Here is a 14,629-nt window from a genome sequence, read left to right as displayed (position 1 = left end):
TTTGCTCATTTGCACCCCAGTATCTCTATTTGCACATCATCTTCTGCACATATATCATTCCAGTGTTAATACTAAATTGTAATTATTTTGCACTATGGCCTATTTATTGCCTTCCCTCCATAACTTACTAAGTTTGCACACACTGTATATAGATTTTCTATTGTGTTATTGACTGTATGTTTTGTTTTTGTTTATCCCATATGTAACTCTGTGTTGTTTTTATCGCACTGCTTTGCTTTATCTTGGCCAGGTCGCAGTTGTAAATGAGAACTTGTTCTCAACTGGCTTACCTGGTTAAATAACGGTGAACATGTGTTTTAGCTAACTCCTCTCTGCCGTGCTCATAGTATGACCGTCACAGACATTGTAGTTAGCTAAAGCCTAGGCTACAAAAAGAGAGCTACTTTATAATACCATGTCTTCAATGAGTTCATAGTTTTTGCTTCTCTAGTTTTGAAGTATTTAAAAAAAACTATTCTGTCCCACTGTAGGTGTTTGACACACAACTAGTCTAACTGAAAGAGTAGGACTATGGAACCGTCTCTGTCTGGGACTGGTGTTAAGTATTCTATGATAGCTGACTTAGTGTAAAGTGTTCTGTGATGACATTGATCATGTAAGTAGAGAACTTCTTTAGTCCTGTTTTATCTAACTGACAGACAGACAGACAGAGCGACTGACAGACAGACAGACAGACAGACAGACAGACAGACAGACAGACAGACAGACAGACAGACAGACAGACACTGATAGACAGACAGGGAGTATATTGGGACAGACACACAGACACACACACACCGAATTTAGCCCTGGCATCTTGGTAGGGGGGCCGGCCGTTGCCCACTGATCAGCCAAAGGCTCATTATAGATTAGTATAACATAAAAATTGTAAACATTTTGTTTTTTGCTAAATTAAACAGGACCATTGGTCGCTGACATTTTCATGAACTAATTAACTTTTGTGTGGGTGGGGAGGGGGGTGTATGATGGGGTGTTGTGTCAATTGAGTCTATGTATTTATTTGGAAGCAGCAGCACTCTGTCCAAGTCAAATTTCACCTCGGGGACAATAAAGTATATAATATCATCATATAATATATCCAGTCTACATCAGATTTAGGTAACACTTTATTTAGATAGTCTGTAGAGCATCTACATATGGACTATCTACAGACTATCAGTAACATTTCAACTAACTATCTACTAACCCTAACCCTAACCTTAACCCTTATCCTAACCCTAAACTTAACCTTTACCCTAACCCTTACCCTAACCCTTATTCTAAACCTAAACCTAATCTTAACCCTTACCCTAACCCTTATTCTAAACCTAACCCTAACCTTAGCAAGCAGTTGCTTATCAACAGATAGTTTGTTGATAGTATGACCGTTTGTAGAGCATCTACAGATGGAAAATCCATATTATCCAAATAAAGTGATGACCGAGATAATTATTATATATATCTTTTTTTGGTCATTTAGCAGACGCTCTTATCCAGAGCGACTTACAGTTAGTGAGTGCATACATTATTTTTATTATTATTATTATTTATTTATTTTTTATTATTATTATTATTATTATTATTTTACCAACTGAGCTACATCCCTGCCGGCCATTCCCTCCCCAACCCTGGACGACGCTGGGCCAATTATGCGCCGCCCCATGGGTCTCCCGGTCGCGGCCGGCTATGACAGAGCCTGGATTAGAACCAGGATCTCTAGTGGCACAGCGACCACTGCGCCATTGTATTTCTACCCCATTGTGTATTTCTACATCAGATCTAACCATTCTATTTCTACCCCATTGTATTTCTACATCAGATCTACCCATTGTATTTCTACCCCATTGTATTTCTACATCAGATCTACCACATTGTATTTTTAAGTGGGTTTCTTACCTGGGTGAGATGTCACATCCCTGCTGCATGAAGGCTCCCAGGGAGAACCAGAGAGAGTTGAAGATGCCAAACTCATTGGTCTGCTCCTGATTCTGCTGGTTCTGGCCTTGCTGACCAGAGCTCTGCCCCGACTGTAACTCAGCACCGGGACCAGTCGGCTGGGTAGGGGTCTGGGGGTCGGCCCCCTCCTCATAGTCCTCTGCGTGCCACTCATAGGGGCTGAAGCGGCTCACCAGGAACAGGACCACGCTCACACCGATGTAGGCGAACACGATACACATCCAGATCTCATAGGCCAGTGGGTCCAGGAAGGAGAAGACACCTGGTTTAGACTTGGTGGGCTTCTTGATCATGATGGAGATTCCCAGAGACATGAAGGGCTTGGAGAAGTCGATCACCTCTTCTCGGACCAGGGTGATGGTCAGCGGGGCTACCGCCACGTCTGCTTTCTGGAGGAGAGAAGGGTAGGAACAGAGGGAGAGAGAGAGGAAGGGAAGGAGGGAGAGAGGTAGAGAGGGAGGGAGGGAGGGGAAGAGAGACATGTTAGCAATAAATATTTGAGTTGTGCTGTCACCTTTACCATGAACTACACTCAAGCAGAGAAAATATTCAAAAGAATAGAATATAACAAGGTGTATACAGATGTAGGATCTTCATTTGAGCCAGTTTGCTACAGCAGGAAAATAATTCTGCAGCAACAGGAAATGTGAATTATTATGTGGATTATAATTAATGGATATTTTCTGTAGGGGTTGATACATTTTTCTTTAGGGCAAATCAAGTCTGACATTTTAAAGTGGAAATTACAAACTTTAGAAGCCTTTTTAAACCTTAAATACACACTACAAGTTTGCATTTCCTGCTGTGCAGGAAAATTCTCAGCAACAAAATATTGATCAAATTAAGATCCTACATCTGTAAATAAAAACATGTTTTCTACATCAGTAAATACATCTGTAGAGCTAGATACTGTCCAGTACAGTAGGTGTGCTGGAGGACAACAAAGAAGGAGAGGAAATACTGTAAGTATTATATATACAGCATAAGGCTGAACACACAGAAACTTTATTAAATAGGAAAACACACAAATCCTGACCTTAATCTCCTGTTACCCTGTTCTCCCCCCCCTCACACCCACACCCATCTCCCCATAGCATCACAAAGAGCCTTTTAACAGCAGGTATCGGCACCATGGTGTCCAAGGGGTCCTCTATGGATGTGTGTGTGTGTATGTGTGGATGTGTGTGAGTGTGTGTGTGGATGTGTGTGTGTGTATGTGGGCAGATTCCAGGAGATGGGCCTAAAGAGTTGTTCTTTAGTTACAGTAAATAAACGTAACCTCCCCGTCAGCTCCTGAGTCACGACCAGAGAGAGAGAGAGAGAAGGGGGAGAGAGAGAGAGAGAGAGAGAAGGGGGGAGAGAGAGAGAGAGAGAGAGAAGGGGGGAGAGAGAGAGAGAGAGAAGGAGAGAGAGAGAGAGAGAGAGAGAGAGAGAGAGAGAGAGAGAGAGAGAGAAAGAAGAGAAGAAGAAAGAAAGAAGAAGAAAGAAAGAAAGAAAGAAAGAAAGAAAGAAAGAAAGAAAGAAAGAAAGAAAGAAAGAAAGAAAGAAAGAAAGAAAGAAAGAAAGAAAGAAAGAAAGAAAGAAAGAAAGAAAGAAAGAAAGAAAGAAAGAAAGAAAGAAATAATGTCACGCCCTGGCTCTGGGGACTCTTTATGTTGAGCCAGGGTGTGTAGGTTTCATTGTTTTGTTTTCTATGTTTGTGTTCTAGATCGTTTAGATCTATGTTGGCCAGGGTGGTTCCCAATCAGAGGCAGCTGTAGCTTGTTGTCTCTGATTGGGAACCATACTTAGGCAGCCTGCGGGCATGTTAATTTGTGGGATCTTGATCCGAAAGGTTTGTGTTATGACCTAGGACTTCACGTATCGTTTCGTTTATTGTTTTGGTTCGTGTTGTGTACACTCAATAAAGGATGTACGCCTATCACGCTGCGCCTTGGTCCGCATCTGTCGACGATCGTGACAGAAGATCCCACCTCGACTGGATCAAGCAGCGTGACGAGGAGAGAGGATGGACCTGGGAGGAGATGAGTGAGAGTCTGGCAAGAGGGATGGAGGCCATGAGCACGGGGGAGAGACAAGCCCCAAAAAATTTAGGGGGGGGCTCACGCCGTGGACGACGAGGCAGCGGGAGGCCGCGATAGAGCGGTTCAGCAGGTTGGCAGAGGAGGCCGCCAGGTTACGGGGGCCACTGGTCACGAGGGAGAAGGATAGTGTGGAGGCACGGCGAGAGGAACTGAGTAGGCAGCAGAGGGAGCAGAGGTTTATGAGGAAACCCAGTCCCGCTCCTCGCACCAAGCAAGTGGTGTGTGTCACCAGTCCGGTCCGGCCTGTTCCTGATTCCCGCACAAGGCCAGTGGTGTGTGTTCCCAGTACGGTCAGGCCCGTTCCTGCTCCCCGCACTAAGCCTGTGGTGCGCGTCGCCAGCTCGGTCCGGCCTGTTCCTGCTCCCCGCACCAAGCCAATGGTGCGCGTCGCCAGCCCGGTCCGGCCTGTTCCTGCTCCCCGCACCAAGCCAATGGTGCGCGTCGTCAGCCCGGTCCGGCCCGTTCCTGCTCCCCGCACTAAGCCAGTGGTGCGCGTCGCCAGCCCGGTCCGGCCTGTTCCTGCTCCCCGCACCAAGCCAGTGGTGCGCGTCATCAGCCCGGTCCGGCCTGTTCCTGCTCCCCGCACCAAGCCAATGGTGCGCATCGTCAGCCCGGTCCGGCCCGTTCCTGCTCCCCGCACCAAGCCAGTGGTGCGCGTCGTCAGCCCGGTCCGGCCTGTTCCTGCTCCCCGCACCAAGCCAGTGGTGCGCGTCGTCAGCCCGGTCCAGCCTGTTCCTGCTCCCCGCACCAAGCCAATGGTGCGCATCGTCAGCCCGGTCCGGCCCGTTCCTGCTCCCCGCACCAAGCCAGTGGTGCGCGTCGTCAGCCCGGTCCGGCCCGTCCCTGCTCCCCGCACCAAGCCAGTGGTGCGCGTCGTCAGCCCGGTCCGGCCCGTTCCTGCTCCCCGCACCAAGCCAGTGGTGCGCATCGTCAGTCCGGCACGGTCCGTGCCTGTTCCAGCTGCTCCACGCCGGAGCCAGAGCAATCCGCTCCACCGGTGTTCAGTCCAGCTCCGGCCAGCGGGGCCAGACCAGACCAGGGGCGCAACGGGGGGGTAGAGAGAGTGTGGTGGTCACGCCCGGAGGCGGATCCGCCTCCGAGGCGGAATGCCCACCCGGCCCCTACCCTGTTGTGTTGGTGTGGCGCGGTCGCAGTCCGCGCTTTTGGGGGGGGGGGTACTGTCACGCCCTGGCTCTGGGGACTCTTTATGTTGAGCCAGGGTGTGTAGGTTTCATTGTTTAGTTTTCTATGTTTGTGTTCTAGATCGTTTAGATCTATGTTGGCCAGGGTGGTTCCCAATCAGAGGCAGCTGTAGCTTGTTGTCTCTGATTGGGAACCATACTTAGGCAGCCTGCGGCATGTTACTTTGTGGGATCTTGATCCGAAAGGTTTGTGTTATGACCTAGGACGTATCGTTTCGTTTATTGTTTTGGTTCGTGTTGTGTACACTCAATAAAGTATGTACGCCTATCACGCTGCGCCTTGGTCCGCATCTGTCGACGATCGTGACAAAGAAAGAGAAAGAAAGAAAGAAAGAAAGAAAGAAAGAAAGAAAGAAAGAAAGAAAGAAAGAAAGAAAGAAAGAAAGAAAGAAAGAAAGAAACAAACAAAGAAAGAAACAAACAAAGAAAGAAACAAAGAAAGAAACAAAGAAAGAAACAAAGAGAGATTAGGAGAAAAAAATACTTGAATCAGTTATAGAACCCATTGCCCTTTATGGTTATGAGGTCTGGGGTCCGCTCACCAACAAAGAATTCACAAAATGGGACAAACACCAAATTGAGACTCTACCTACATGAAGAATTCTGCAAAAACATCCTCTGTGTACAACGTAAAACACCAAATAACGCATGCAGAGCAGAATTAAGCCGATACCCGCTAATGCTCAAAATCCAGAAAAGAGCCATTAAATTCTACAACCACCTAAAAGGAAGCGATTCCCAAACCTTCCATAAGAAAGCCATCACCTACAGAGAGATGAACCTGGAGAAGAGTCCCCTAAGCAAGCTGGTCCTGGGGCTCTGTTCACAAACATAAACAGACCCCACAGAGCCCCAGGACAACAACAACAACAACAACAACAACAACAACAACAACAACAACAACAACACAATTAGACCCAACCAAATCATGAGAAAACAAACATATATTTACTTGACACATTGGAAATAATTTACCAAAACACAAACCAAACAGGAATGCTATTTGGCCCTAAACAGAGTACACAGTGGCAGAATACTTGACCACCATGACTGACCCAAAATTAAGGAAAGCTTTGACTATGTACAGACTCAGTGAACATAGCCTTGCTATTGAGGTAGGCAGACCTGGCTCTCAAGAGAAGACAGGCTATGTGCACACTGCCCACAAAATGAGGTGGAAACTGACTGAGCTGCACTTCCTAACCTCCTGCCAAATGTATGACCATATTAGAGACACATATGTCCTTCAGATTACACAGACCCACCAAAAAATGTAAAACAAACCCAATTTTGATCAACTACTATATCTATTGGGTGAAATACCACAGTGTGCCATTACAGCAGCAAGATTTGTGACATGTTGCCACAAGAAAAGGGCAACCAGTGAAGAACAAACACCATTGTAAATACAACCCATATTTATGTTTATTTATTTCCCCTTTTGTACTTTAACTATTTGCACATCGTTACAACACTGTATATAGACCTAATATGACATTTTAATTGTCTTTATTCTTTTGGAACTTTTGTGATTGTAATGTTTACAGTTAAATTTTTTATTGTTTATTTCACTTTAGTTTATTATCTATTTCACTTGCTTTGGCAATGTTAACATATGTTTCCCATGCCAATAAAGCCCCTTGAATTGAAATTGAATTGAATTGAATTTAGCGAGAGAGAGAGAGAGAGAGAGAGAGGGAGAGAGAGAGGGAGGGAGAGAGAGAGGGAGGGAGAGAGAGCGGGAGGGAGTGAGAGAGAGAGGGAGGGAGAGAGAGGGAGAGAGAGAGAGAGAGAGAGAGAGAGGGAGGGAGAGGGAGAGGGAGAGAGAGAGAGCGGGAGGGAGAGAGAGCGGGAGGAAAGAGAGCGGGAGGGAGAGAGAGAGAGCGGGAGGGAGAGAGAGAGAGAGAGAGGGAAGGAGAGAGAGCGGGAGGGAGAGAGAGAGTGTGTCTTATGTTATAGAAAACTGAACAAATATGAATGTTAACCACCTCCAGATATATTATGGCCTCCCATTATGAGCATTTACAAACCCTCTTATAAGTTCTAATAACCATCTGATGAGCACTCACCCCGTACACCAGCTCTCCGACCATGCCGTTCCACATCTTGGTCTCGGGGTCTCTGGCTCCATACTTCCCATCTGAGACCACCTTCAGTTTGTAGTGGTACCCAACGTGCTTGGCGATCTCAGCGGCTAGCTCCACAATGTAACCCTCATACTTATCATTCCCTGACAACTGATCATGGTTCTTCTTCAGCATCACATATGGGGATTCCTGTAGGAGACGGAGGGTGGATACATTCAGGTTTGGACTCAATTCCATTTCAATTCCAATTCAGGAAGTACACTGAAATTCCAATTCCTATTCTCTTCAATGCTTTTCAATGAGGAACCTTTGGAATTAGGTTTATTTTCTGAATTGACTGGAATTGAAATGGAATTGAACACAAGTCTGGATACAGTTCCAGTATGATCACATTAAAAGATCCTTATAGGATGGATTGATAAAGGTTAGTACAAGGGAGTGTAATGATGTGAAACATTAGTATGACTGTGGATTAACTGCGTTGACAGAGAGTATGGGGATTGTAAAATAGGGTCCTTGTAGCAGTCGTAAGGGAAGACACGTTGCAGGAGGCAGCAGGATCAGGTGCACAAGTTGTGATTTTATTTAGGTCCACAGTTGACGATGGTTGTCCAGACATTAAATTGACAATACAAAATTATAAAAAGTGGATGTTTACAAATTGATCAAAATATCTTCTTCATGAAAAGAAAACGCCTTGGAGCTAATCTGTCTTCTAATCTGTCTTTTCCATTCAAACTCAGGTTGGGGTATCAGCCTCCCCTCACAATTACCAAGATTAATCGGCAAAATAGCCCCAAAAAATGAATTTGTATTCTCTTAGCCCCTCCCTGGGACATACAGTGTATTCGAAAAGTATTCAGACCCCTTTACTTTTTCCACATTTTGTTACGTTACAGTCCTATTCTAAAATAGATTAAATAAAACATTTCCCTCATCAATCTACACACAATACCCCATAATGACAATAAGAAAACACGTTTTTAGAAATGTTCACAAATGTATTAAAAATAAAAGCAAAAATACCTTATTTAAGTATTCAGACTCGAAATTGAGCTTAAGTGCATCCTGTTTCGATTGATCATCCTTGAGATGTTTCTACAACTTGGAGTCCACCTGTTGTAAATTCAATTGATTGGACATGATTTGGAAAGGCACACACCTGTCTATTTAAGGTCCCACAGTTGACAGTGCATGTCGAAGGAATTGTCCAAAGAGCTCCGAGACAGGATTGTGTCGAGGCACATATCTGGGAAAGGGTACCAACCAATTTCTGCAGCATTGAAGATCCCCAAGAACAGAGTGGCCCCATCATTCCTAAATGGAAGAAGTTTGGAACCACCAAGACTCTTCCTAGAGCTGTATGCTGGCCAAACTGAGTAATCGGGGGAGAGGTGACCAAGAACGCGATGGTCACTCTGACAGAGCTCCAGAATTCCTCTGGGGAGATCGGAGAACCTTCCAGAAGGACAACCATCTCTGCAGCACTCCACCAATCAGGCCTTTATGGTAGAGTGGCCAGACGGAAGCCACTCCTTAGTAAAAGGTACATGACAGCCCACTTGGAGTTTGCCAAAAGGCACCTAAAGACTCTCAGACCATGAGAAACAAGATTCTCTGGTCTGATGAAACCAAGATTGAACTCTTTGGCCTGAATGCCAAGCGTCACGTCTGGAGGAAACCTGGCACCATCCCTACGGTGAAGCATGGTGGTGGCAGCGACATGCTTTGTGAATGTTTTTCAGCGGCAGGGACTGGAAGACTAGTCAGGATTGAGGGAAAGATTAACGGAGCAAAGTACAGAGAGATCCTTGATGAAAACCTGCTCCAGAGCGCTCAGGACCTCAGACTGGGGCGAAGGTTCACCTTACAACAGGATAACGACCCTAAGCACACAGCCAAGACAACGCAGGAGTGGCTTCGGGACAAATCTCGGAATGTCCTTGAGTGGCCCAGCCAGAGCCCGGACTTGAACCCGATCAAACATCTCTGGAGAGACACTCCCCATCCAACCTGACAGAGCTTGAGAGGATCTGCAGAGAAGAATGGGAGAAACTCCCCAAATACAGGTGTGCCAAGCTTGTAGCGTCATACGCAAGAAGACTCGAGGCTGTAATCGCTGCCAAAGGTGCATCAACAAAGTACTGAGTAAAGGGTCTGAATACTTATGTAAATGTGATATTTCCGTTTTTTTTAAATCAATTTGCTAACATTTCTAAAACCAGTTTTTGCTTTGTCATTATGGGGTATTGTGTGTAGATGAGGAGGGAAAAAAAACAATTTAATCAATTTTAGAATAAGGCTGTAACGTAACAAATTGTGGAAAACGTCAAGGGGTCTGAATACTTTCCGAATGCACTGTATCACCGTCAAAATGACAACTGGTATTCAATGTAAAATGCATAATCCAAAATCATTAATTACATCGTATATTAGTCATTTATAGAATGATCTACCTCATGAGTCATGCAAATGTGTATGTGGACTTTAACCTTTTACTGCTGTGGGCTAAATCAGGGTCACACAGTGTTTCTTGGCAGTCTTAAACAAATCTACTTTGAAACAAAAGTATACACCGCACACAAATGGCTATGAGCTTTTAAAAATAAGATACCTGTACCATGTCAGATATAGAGTTGAAATGTATTAAATGTTGAGTTTGCATCCCAATATTACACATTATATACACACTAGTAGACTGTAGACATTGTTAATGTTGTAAATGGCTATTGTAGCTGGAAACGGCTGATTTTTTATGGAATATCTACATAGGCGTACAGAGGCCCATTATCAGCAACCATCAGTCCTGTGTTCCAATGGCACGTTGTGTTTGCTAATCCAAGTTTATCATTTTAAAAGGCTAATTGATCATTAGAAAACCCTTTTGCGGCTTCCCGAGTGGCGCAGTGGTCTAAGGCACTGCATCGCAGTGCTAGCTGTGCCACTAGAGATCCTGGTTCAAGTCCAGGCTCTGTCACAGCCGGCCGCGCTTGGGAGACCCATTGGGTGGCGCACAATTGGCCCAGCGTCGTCCAGGGTAGGGGAGGGTTTGGCCGGCAGGGATGTTCTTGTCCCATCACGCACTAGCGACTCCTGTGGTGGGCCGGGCACAGTGCACGCTAACTCGGTCGCCAGGTGTATGGTGTTTCCTCCGGCACACTGTTGCGGCTGGCTTCCGGGTTAAGCGGGCATTGCGTCAAGAAGCAGTGCGGCTCGGTTGGGTTGTGTTTCGGAGGACGCACGACTCTCGACCTTCGCCTCTCCCGTGTCCGTACGGGAGTTGCAGTGATGGGACAAGACTGTAACTACCAATTGGATACCACGGAATTGGGGAGAAAATGGGGGTAAAATACAAAAAAAAAGAAAACCCTTTTGCAATTATGTTAGCACAGCTTAAAACGGTTGTGCTGATTAAAGAAGCAATACAACTGGCCTTCTTGAGACTAGTTGAGTATCTGGAGCATCAGCAATTGCGGGTTCGATTACAGGATCAAAATGGCCAGAAACAAATAACTTTCTTCTGAAACTCGTCAGTCTATTCTTGTTCTGAGAAATTAAGGCTATTCCATGCGAGAAATTGCCAAGAAACTGAAGATCTCGTACAACGCTGTGTACTACCTTCACAGAACAGCGCAAACTGGCTCTAACCAGAATAGAAAGAGGAGTGGGAGGCCCCGGTGCACAACTGAGGAAGAGAACAAATACATTAGAGTGTCTAGTTTGAGAAACAGACGCCTCACAGGTCCTCAACTGGCAGCTTAATTAAATAGTACCCACGAAACACCAGTCTCAACGTCAACAGTGAAGAGGCAACTCCGGAATGCTGACCTTCTAGGCAGAGTTGCAAAGAAAAAGCCATATCTCAGACTGGCCAATAAAAATAAAAGATTAAGATGGGCAAAATAACACAGATACTGGACAGAGGAAGATTGGAAAAAAGTGTTATGGACAGACAAATCGAAGTTTGAGGTGTTCGGATCACAAAGAAGAACATTTGTGAGACGCAGACCAAATGAAAAGACGCTGGAGGAGTGCTTGATGCCATCTGTCAAGCATGGTGGAGGCAATGTGATGGTCTGGGGGTGCTTTGGTGGTGGTAAAGTGGGAGATTTGTACAGGGTAAAAGGGATCTTGAAGAGGGGAAGGCTATCACTCCATTTTGCAACGCCATGCCATACCCTGTGGATGGCGCTTGATTGGAGCCAATTTCCTCCTACAACAGGATACGATTGAACGGTAGTGTACATCACAGAAGACTGAACTACAACAAAAACCGTTTGACATAGAAACACAGGATTTTCAGCTGTTTAAAAAAATAATAATGTTGATTAATTATGAAATTATGAAAAATATTAATAACATTCCACCCATGAGGTCACTAGGTCATTTGTCTACAGGAAAGGGATACACATTGCGCCCACTCACAGGATTGGAAATGGTAAGTGAAATGCAACAATATTGTACCGAAATGAAACAACATTTCTACAATGTTGCAGTAAACGTTAAGGAATTAAATGTAATGCTAGAGATTATTGTATGTTAACGTGGAATATAGATTTAACAGAAATGTATGCTAGTTTAACTTGGGAAAACATTAACAAACATTTCGAATGCGGAAACAAAAGCAGGAGTTTGGAGAGTGCACTAGTTGCCTGACAGGTCTAGTGAATCAGCGCCACAGGGATTCCTACCCTATTCTAAGGAGAGAGAGAGAACTGTTCTTTTCATAGTTAATTTGATAGGGAAGTACAGATACTGGTTTTTATAATCAGAAAATATATACTTTATATCCGAGATTTTCTATGGCATCGCCACTGAGATTTTATGTTAGGGATTTTTTTATTCCGAAAATACCCTTCACTTCAGGTGAAAGATTTCTGTGTGAGTGACAGAGAAGTGAAGTGATGGAGATGTAACCTGTTATGCCACACAAGTTTATGCTGCTGCTACTTGGACGGAATAAACGATAGAAAATAACTCCTTGTAACCAGATTCTTTATCATCGAACCCACAGGCCCTTCAGAGAAGGTAATTCATTAATTTAGGTTTACAATACCGTTAAAATATTGACACATTGAAGCTCAATTTTGGATGGATTTAATAGGAACTCGTATCACACCATACTTAAGTAGCTGACATAATATTTTCAAAGAGGGACATTGGAATGATGTAATATTCATACACAGCCCTGGGGAGGTGAGAAATAAAATGTTACCAGCTCATAAAGTTTATCACCAGTTTCCTCAAGATGAGACCATAGATGTATGCTTCATATTCAGGAGAATATACAAAGTAGCAGCTAACACAGTAATGGAATAGAATGGAGCTAGTAATGCATTGTTCATTTGAGGAACTCTCCTGGAGAGGTATTTCAATAACATGGTTAATGTTCGATCATTAAGCCACAGCCACGGTGGAATAATAATTGTTAATAGGACTACAATTAAATTTGTCTCCTGAGTGGCGCAGTGGTCTAAGGCACTGCATCGCAGTGCTAACTGTGCCACTAGAGATCCTGGTTCGCATCCAGGCTCTGTCGCAGCCGGCCGCGACCGGGAGACTCATGGGCGGCAGACAATTGGCCCAGCGTCGTCCAGGGTAGGGGAGGGAATGGCCGGCAGGGATGTAGCTCAGTTGATAGAGCATGGCGTTTGCAACGCCAGGGTTGTGGGTTCGATTCCCACGGGGGGCCAGTATAAAAAAAATATGTATTCACTAACTGTAAGTCGCTCTGGATAAGAGCGTCTGCTAAATGACTAAAATGTAAACCAAGAAAGATCATTGAACAATTGATCTTCATGAATCATTATATTGTCACAACCATGGAGTAGGCCTACAGTTGGTCAGTTACACAATGATCTATTTCATGATGTATGGCCCTTTCACAACTGTGGCGTAATATTCGACCCAGGAAGATCATTATATTTTATCATTATGGCGGTGCTGCCTGCCTGGTATCCTGGAGGTTCATTATATCGACATCACAAAGGCACCTGGTGAACCTGACACTGACAGGTTTACTAGTGGCCCACACACGTGCGGGAGGGTAGAGCAGACAATCACTGACAGCCCACCTCTGTCCTGAGAGGTTATCCTATTCCTGTTCTACCAGCTAGGCAACCAATTGGACCTTTTCAGAGATATTGGACATCCTGGCAAGATTACAGCTGACATGACACCTGAGGCCCTGTACTCACTCTCACTCACTCACTCACTCACTCACTCACTCACTCACTCACTCACTCACTCACTCACTCACTCACTCACTCACTCACTCACTCACTCACTCACTCACTCACTCACTCACTCACTCACTCACTCACTCACTCACTCACTCACTCACTCATTCACTCACTCACTCACTCACTCACTCAGCTAGCTCATAACGTTCTAAGAACCATATGTTTCGTAGAGCTTGGTGAGGGCGTGGTTGTCCTATGGTTATTTTGCATACGACCTTCCCACAACGTTCTGGGAATGGTGCAGGATAGTTGCTTGGCTTTGGAACATTCTCAGCACCTTTAAGGAACTTGACAAAATAACATTATTTTCTTGGTATTTCATTACTTTAACAGAACCTTTCCTAAAAGTTCAAACATGGTTACATTGGTAGTGTTCTAGGAATGTTCTCCAACTGGTTTGACATTGGGAATGTTCTCAAATAGTTCAGAGAATGTTAAGAAACAACCATCTCCAGTGGGAATTTCAATATTTCAGTATAACGTTTCCACCAGGATTCCTTATGGTTCTATTTAAATTAATGTTCTCAAATTGTTCCAAGAAACGTAAAGAAACAACGGTCTTCTGTGGGAATTTCAGCACTTCAGCATCACGTTTTCTGCAGGTTTCCATGCAGTTCTATTTAAAGTCAGGTTCCATAAAAACCACAAGAAAACATTAGTAATGTTCAAAGAACGTTCTCAGAATGTTATTGAAAAACATAAAAAATCTGTTCTCAGCATCAACAAAACTCTCTCTATCCTCTATCTTGTTAAGTGTGTTCAGGTGTGCGACCACTAATCGGCCACACCTGATCTTAATGAGTGCTTGTTTCCTTTGAAATGGGTTCTGTTTGAATAGACTAAAATGAACATCTTTTTAGCATGCCATGTTTATGAGTTAAAAAACATGGCATGCTAACTCCATCTTGGTGGATGCAGTGGACTAATTTCAATGATAGAGAACATAAGATCATAGGTTCAAATCTCACTGACACCGTGCCACAATAAAAAAGAAATGTGTTTGCATGATTAATGCCTAAGGAAATGAATTTCCATGTGTCCTATCTGTGCTTGGAGTT

At 44.4% G+C, this 14,629-nt stretch overlaps 1 protein-coding gene across 1 annotated transcript in view; it reads right to left on the bottom strand.

The window, feature by feature from the left end:
• LOC311104647 (glutamate receptor 1-like) overlaps window positions 1–14,629 on the bottom strand; it is a gene marked incomplete at both ends in the record, with an annotated part of 152,495 nt that overhangs the window by 43,024 nt on the left and 94,842 nt on the right. Inside the window, 2 exons of the mRNA XM_084146500.1 lie at window positions 1,897–2,345; window positions 7,312–7,518. Of these exons, the coding sequence (XP_084002626.1) occupies window positions 1,897–2,345; window positions 7,312–7,518 (656 nt within the window). The remainder of the gene's footprint in view (window positions 1–1,896; window positions 2,346–7,311; window positions 7,519–14,629) is intronic.

The sequence above is a fragment of the Coregonus lavaretus genome, assembly GCF_964263955.1.
Source record: "Coregonus lavaretus genome assembly, chromosome: 29".
Classification (NCBI taxonomy): Eukaryota; Metazoa; Chordata; class Actinopteri; order Salmoniformes; family Salmonidae; genus Coregonus; species Coregonus lavaretus.
The sequence above is the reverse complement of the archived record's forward strand: the minus strand, read 5'-3'. Positions and strand labels throughout refer to the sequence as shown.